General features: G+C 34.5%; 1 protein-coding gene across 6 annotated transcripts; it reads right to left on the bottom strand.

The window, feature by feature from the left end:
• Positions 1–630: 630 nt before the first annotated feature.
• Positions 631–7,081, bottom strand: LOC133800142 (grpE protein homolog 2, mitochondrial-like). Of its 6 annotated transcripts, XR_009876447.1 has the most exons (8): positions 6,332–7,081; positions 6,203–6,255; positions 6,050–6,100; positions 5,683–5,966; positions 4,782–5,019; positions 3,229–3,763; positions 2,891–3,103; positions 2,554–2,595 (listed from the first exon to the last, which is right to left on the bottom strand). XR_009876447.1 is itself a non-coding variant. In XM_062238116.1 (5 exons), exons 1-5 carry the CDS (start codon positions 2,911–2,913, stop codon positions 699–701), a joined length of 828 nt encoding a protein of 275 aa, XP_062094100.1. In that variant the 5' UTR covers positions 2,914–3,271; the 3' UTR covers positions 631–698. The 6 variants fall into 6 exon arrangements, 1 of the variants encoding a protein (XP_062094100.1); XR_009876445.1 differs by having other exon boundaries at positions 6,050–6,255; XR_009876446.1 differs by having other exon boundaries at positions 6,070–6,255.
• Between the last annotated feature and the right edge of the window lie 229 nt (positions 7,082–7,310).

Raw genomic sequence — 7,310 nt, 5'->3', positions numbered from 1 at the left:
AAGGGTATGTGTGTGACGAGATGATTAAATTGTGTACCAAAGACTCATGTGTTTGATAATTATGCATGCACATCTTCCCACTACTACAAAATTGACATGGGACGATGGTTTTAAACCGTTGTATGGACTCTCATACGTCGGTTCTAATACTGTCGTCCCATGCAATGTCATGCCATGTAAAGCATGAAACAACAGTTTAAATAAAAGCGTCATCTCCCGTCATACATGACACAATAGTTCCTATACAAACGTTCTCTCTTGTAGTACATGAGACGACAGTTTATGTGTAAACGTCATCCACTGCAGTAAATGAGATGACAGTTCCTACTCAAGCGTCATCCTCCTGCAGTACATGAGATGACAATTTATGTGTAAACATCGTCCCCTGCAATACATAAGACGACAGTTTTGTGGAGACCGACGTCCCATGTAAAATATGATAATTTTTTCATTTCTCTATTTTCAATACTATATTCATTCATAATTTCCTGTGTAATTACAACATAGTTCAAATAGAATCAATAGGCAGACAAAATCAATATAACTCAGTATGTTCAAAATCTAAAAATTGCAAGATCAAAATATAGACTTGGAATAACTATGTAAGTGCTAACTAAAAATGACAATTAGTATATTTTTTAATTATGATTTCAAAAGTTACTCTAGCTATGACTCGTTCGCTCAAGAAGCTTGGTTGCCTATTCATTTCGAATTTCATTAATTTCGCCAAGTGTATATGTATTTTTCCCACCACACTACAAAACACAAAATAAAAAACTAAATCAGAAATTAAATTCAATAGAATTGTAGTTCAATAATAATAAATATAGTTACATTACTAGTTAGCCATAACATGGGTGTCTCATTCAAGAAATAGTCATTCACCATCCTTATGATATAAAAGTTGCACTTTACTGACAATGTTTGACTTAAATTAAATGAAAAGCAAAATATTCGAACATCTAACAGTATGTCCCCTGAACTTATAAAAAGTAAAAAACAAGAAACTTCATCTATGAATGATTTGATATTGAGAGGTGTCTTGTGGTGAAGATGATATCATTTACCTCTACAAGTTGTTTTTCTGTCATTTCAACACCCTCTAGAAGTGTTTTTAAAAGTGGAGCAGCCCCAGATGAATCCTTAGATGTGTCAATCTTTGAAAAACTTTCTTTGACAACTGAAGAAGCTCGTCCCAAATTGTCGGCAACATCAAGTAGACTCTTTGCGAAATTCTGCAACAAGATTTCAAGCCATTTGTCAAGCTAAGACTTCAACAGGCGTACCAAACCTACTATTTTGAACAAGGAAACTTTAATGTGAAAATAAGATATATATGCAAATAAGCTTTAGTACCAAACCTGAATGGCAAATTTTTTCGAGTTCTCTGCTTCACGTTGTGTCCTGTCCATGACATTCTCCATTTCCGCATAGCTTCTGAGGACTTTATCTTGCATTTTATCAATCTCTTTATGCTTCTGCTTCAAAAGCTCTTCCTTCTCAGCCACAAGTTTCACCAGATCATCTACACTCAAATCCTCGTCGGAATTTGAATCAGAAAATGCTGCTCGTTTAGTTCTTCTCCTTGTTTTCACATTATTAGACATAGTAGACTGAGAATCTGATATAGAACCTGATTCTTTTGTCTGATTAGCAACATCACTCTGCTCAGAGGCGGCTTGACTAGAGACTTTAGCATCTCCATTATTCTCTGAATTACTCCCATGTTCTTTTTCAGAAGTCTCGGGGGACGCAGAAGAAGCAAAACCAAATCTTTGAAAGGGAGAAGAACTCAGATGGAATAGAGACACCTGGCCAGGAGCCAACTAAAGAAGAAGAAAAAACCCAAATTCAATAAATTAGATAGCTTTAAAAATTTCGGAACACAACTTAAATTTTGAAAGCACAACCCTTTAAACTTCAACAAACACACTGGTTAGATACATAAGCTAATACAACGGTTAGATACATAAGTAAGATGAAAGTTAATAAGAACCTCAGCTATATAAGCTAAAGTTGTAAATATAACCATAAAACTATATTTAATTAAGCGAACACATTAAAACAAAAAAATAGAAACTAAAAATCTGTACTTCAGACATTGTAGTAATCATGAAGCCTGCACATATACATATAATGTAACAATCTGAAAGTAGACCAGAAAGCCAATCAAGTATTCCCCTCAAAATTTGTTATTGACATTAATCAAATAAAGGCTCTGATTCATGAGAAGTTAAACTTTTTTAATCTTGAAATAGCATACAACAATATTTTAAATAATTAAAATTGAATATGAAAAAAGAAAATAAAAATTACATTCTGATTGACAAATCCACTGCAAACCTAAAACCCTAGCAAAACCCTACAGAGAAAATAGTAAAATTAATGAGCTTTTTAGGTACCTTGATGGAGGATTCGTTGACAAGGGAATGAAACTGATTGGAGAGATTCGAAAGGGGGTTAGTTTGTGGAGAAGAGAGGAGCAAGGAGCTCCTAGGGATGGTCCTCCGAGGACTACTGCAATAAATAAAAATGTTAAAGAAAAAGGCAACAATCTTCTTGGACAACCAGTCTTCTATTCGCCTCTGTAAGAATCTGGTTCATCATGAAAAGACAAAGCATATCGACATTTGTATTTGTTGCAGTTCTATGCACTATTAGACACTAATACAAATGGGCTTAGTGTATTAAATTTGTATGCAAGTGTGATGTTTGTAAGTATTAGATGTGGTGATATGCACTATATTATTGTTGTGTCCCAAAACAATATGATAATACAAATGGGCTTAGTGTATTAAATTTGTATGCAAGTGTGATATTTGTATAGTATTAGATGTGGTGATATGCACTATATTATTGTAGTGTCCCAAAAGTATATGATAGATCATACCTAAAATCTCTTAGGCCTCTCATTTTTTGTAGTGATGGTCATCTAGTCAACAACTGAAATTAAGGAAAAACATTAATAAGTGCCAAATTGCAATAGTCACTCCACTGATAAAAGCACTGTTTTAGGAGTCCACATATATCTAAATTTGAATACTATCCTTGTAATAGCAGAAAAAATCTACTGTGAAGGCAGCTATTAGAAGTCCAGGCAGTTCTACATGGAATTAAATGCAAATGTTACTCAGCAATTTGTAGCAGTTGATAAACATTTTCTTTTGCATAATTTAACGATCATGACTAATAGGAAGAAAGAAAACAATGGTAGTTAAGTGGCAGTACCTGCAAAACTAGTGATGAAAATATCTCTATAGCTGACATCCTGTGACTTTGGTGATTGCAAATTGTTTGGATAACATTTACTATGTCCATTATTTAACTCAGATGTCAGCAACACGAGGCCATAATATGAAAAAGCATTTCCAAAAAATACAAACCATAAAAGCAAGGTAGACCTAACTAATTTTGGGGAAAGAAGAATTAATAGTGATGAAAATGCCCCTGTCTTAGAATCTGCTTTCTTAGAAGTTGTGGTTTCATCACCTGCGGGCGGCAGTAAATGTGAATCTTCTTCTTCTGATGGGGTATTCTTTTCTTGTAGCTCAATTTGGTGATCTGAAACAAGAATACCAGGAGGGAGCTTGGTTTTGTTCATTCTTGCTATTTTTTCTAAAACATTGAGTGCTTCAGCTGTTCTTCCTTTCAAGCATAAAAATCGTGGTGACTTAGGTGCAACCCAATAGAATAGAAGGAGAAGGGATGAAGGTATCGAAGACAGGGCAAGAAGCCATCTCCAGCCCAGTGTTGGCATGACAAACTGTAAAGCACACAACATTTTAAGATCAAGATGCAAATTCAGTGTATTTATTATCACATATCTGGGCAGTAAAAGACTTGCTGAAGTCGACTAATTAACTTGCACCTTAAGTAATTTATGTTGCTTATCTGGTAGATTTAATGGACTGACATAAACAAAAACTCCCAATATTCTTCATTTTCATAGCAATTCAATTTCAAAATTTTGTGCTCATATCTTTTGGTACAATGATTCGTAATCATTTAGTAAAATATAAACAAGTAGTTAGAGTATAATAAATGGAAAATTTAGTTTAAAATAAAACATTAAGTTAATATAATGCGCAAGAGGATAAGGGCAGAGTGTTCTCAACTCACAACATGAAAAAAGTGGAAGAGGCAAAAAGAGCTTAAACAAAGACAACCAATCTAATTAAATTTTGTGAGCAGGGAACTAAAAATGTGCTGATTACATAATTCGGTCCAAAAAAAAATCATAATCCTTGGAGGCACCCTAAAAGATTCTATTGTGTTGACCGATCCAAGTCTTTATGATTATATATTTTTTATCATATAAAAAAAACTACTTTTCTAAAAGCATCAGATCATGAAGCAAAATGGCATGCCAAAAGCATAGAGACATATCGAAATGAGAGCACAGCCATTCTCTAAAATGTTTAATTTGTCACAGACAAAGAATGAACTGGCTGAAAACAATGCTGCTGAATGCATAAATTTTTTTAATGATTGAGAGGGTTATTCCAATCTGAAGTCAAATGTCAAAGTCTAAGGAAGAATAAGAACCAAAGCATTTTCACAACCCTTAAAAGGTGTTGAATAATGTTCGGCCAAACCCAAGTCTTAAATCATACTACTGTCCTTTTAAAAAATCTTCTAATCTATTCAGCATAAGGGCTGAAGATCCTTTATGTCTAGAACGTTACTTTAAAATTAAAATGACAGTTAGATTTTGAGATATTAGAATTAGGTAAACATATGCATAACCATCACCAAGAAAAATAAGGTAATTAGAAGCATACCCATGCAAGTGAAGCCTCAAAAATTGTTCCAAGAGTCCAAAAAGCTGAAAAAATAACCATCCAAGTACCTCTGTTAGGAGCAGGAATGAACTCCAGAAACCAAGATGAGAATACATGACCACCTCCCAACCCAACACCAACCAAACAACAACAAATAAGCAACATTATATAATTGGGAGCAAGTGCACTCATAAATCCAGCCCCAGCAGTAACCATAGCTGTCATAAGGAATCCTTTCCTGAGGTTGAAAGAAGGGAATGAACAATTAAGACAATGGGAGAGGTATTAAAATTCACAATAAGCTCTAGCTCCACAATGATCATGAGAAGAAAAACTAAATTTACTGAAAACATATGCATCAGAAAAAAACTATACTAGAAAAAGTGGCAATTACATGGTACAAATAGCTAAAGGCAAAGAACCAAGTAACTGCTTCTAACAGAAAATAAGCATGTTAACAAACCTTTTGAATAATACAACAAGTACATACTTGTCAGAACTATGTGGAATAACATATTGAAAAAGTTGTAACAAGTCATAACACAGCCGCAAGAACACAATGGTTAAAGCTTCGGTAATGGATTCAATATCACAGCTTGTTAAAAGAGTTTGCACTAATATGACTTCAAATGACACAAACAAAAAACATTCCTAATCAAAACAAAATGAAAATCCTAGTTATAGAGATCACTTCTACAGCATCAGAAACGTTTGGAAGTTCATAATTAATGACATAATTATTATTACGCGCATACTGCATATAGTTTTAAGAATCACATTAAAAGTTGCATCAGCTGTCAACTTTCTCATGAGAAAATGGAGGAGCAGTAGATCATCTCAGAACATCTTTCCTTTGAATGAAAGTAAAAAATTAAGATTGGTGAAACAAAAGAAGACCCACCTTCTTCCATGTTTATCCGAAACAATGCCCCATGAATAAGCTCCGACGAGCATGCCAGCAAAAACAACACTAGTTATAAGGCTTTGTTGATGAGATGAGATGCCCCATGCTGATCGAAGAGCTGGCCCAACAAAAGAAAGTAGCATCATCTCCATTGCCTCAGAAATCCAAGCCATGCCTGCGTAACAGAGCACAAGAACATGGAAGTTTCCGAATCCCATAGACACAAGGGCCTCATCCACAGTAAAGGTTTTGCTGCCATCTTCTGGTGGCATCTATGGAAACTGATGAGCAACAACGAGCTTTTAATTTGTGAATTTTTGGTTTTTTGTTGAAATGTACAGTCATAAAACGATCTATATCTAACCTTGATTATAATAATAATACCTAAAATTCGAGACTTTAAATCACCATAACACTGCCAATCCAATAAAATTCAACATTTCTAAGAAAAATAAACACATCAAAATGTAAATCTGAGTATGAACATGATCATTACAATGGCAAAAATAACTAATACCCAGATCCAAAAGCCACAGACCGAAACAAATTGATAAGGCAAAATGATCCAATCTACGAAAAATGAAAGAGATTGATATTGACCATGGCCATTTTGACCAGAAATAGTAAACAAGAGAAAAGGAAGAACCTTGGAATTGGTATGGCGGTCTCCGTCTTCTTGAGGTTGAAGGGGTCCTCGTCAATGGAGGTTATCCAGTTCTGGTGTGCCTCGTCGATGTTACAAACAAACTTTACCAGCAACAAGAATTTTAGTTTTCTTTTGTTTTTAATATTAAAGGGGCAAGAGAAGACTGAAATAGAACAAATGACAATGCTAAAGAATTAAAGGACACAGATATCACAAGGCAACAGTACATCTGTTGCTAGAAAGACAAAACATCTAGTTGGCTTAAAATACAGATAAACCATTGAGTACATATATATATGTAACTATAAAGAGAAAGAACAAAAATGAGTGCAGAACAAAAATTGAATCTTATTCGCAAAATTGAATCACGATAATGGAACATCCCATTCACAGAAACACATATTCAATCAAATCTTTAGTATTTAAACCAAAAAACTCAGTCCAGAGAAAGAAAGAAAAAAAGAAAATACCCAAAGTCTTGTGGCTATCACTATGATGAAGATAGAGAAGCAGGTACAGGGCAGCGAGAAGAGCTTTACGCCGGAGATGGGTGGAGGGCGGCGATCGAACGGTCGGATTGAGAATTAGGTGCGAAGACGCCGGAGCTTTAGGCCAGAGATGGGTTGGACCATAAGCAGATTAGGGTTTGCCCATACGCAGGGAAGGATCCGTCGTCGCCGCCGTCACCTGGGCTGTCGCCGTTCTCCCTAGTTGTTGTCGATTGTTGGATTGTCGCTGGTCGTTGTTATGGCAAAGGGTTGTGCTATTGTCTTGTGCACAAGAGAGGGTTTCTTTCACAGTTAGTATTTTTATTCAATTTCTTTTTATATATTATATTTTATTAGTTTAAAAACATTATGGTTATAATTTAAAAGTACTGTTAATGGAAGTATATATATATAACTAATAAAAGTATGACTTTTTTTTAATTAATTTTTATCTTTTAGTATTATTAATATAATATTATTAAATAAGTTAA

This window comes from Humulus lupulus, chromosome 1 (assembly GCF_963169125.1).
Source record: "Humulus lupulus chromosome 1, drHumLupu1.1, whole genome shotgun sequence".
Taxonomy (NCBI): domain Eukaryota; kingdom Viridiplantae; phylum Streptophyta; class Magnoliopsida; order Rosales; family Cannabaceae; genus Humulus; species Humulus lupulus.
This window is presented reverse-complemented; position numbering and strand designations above follow the sequence as displayed.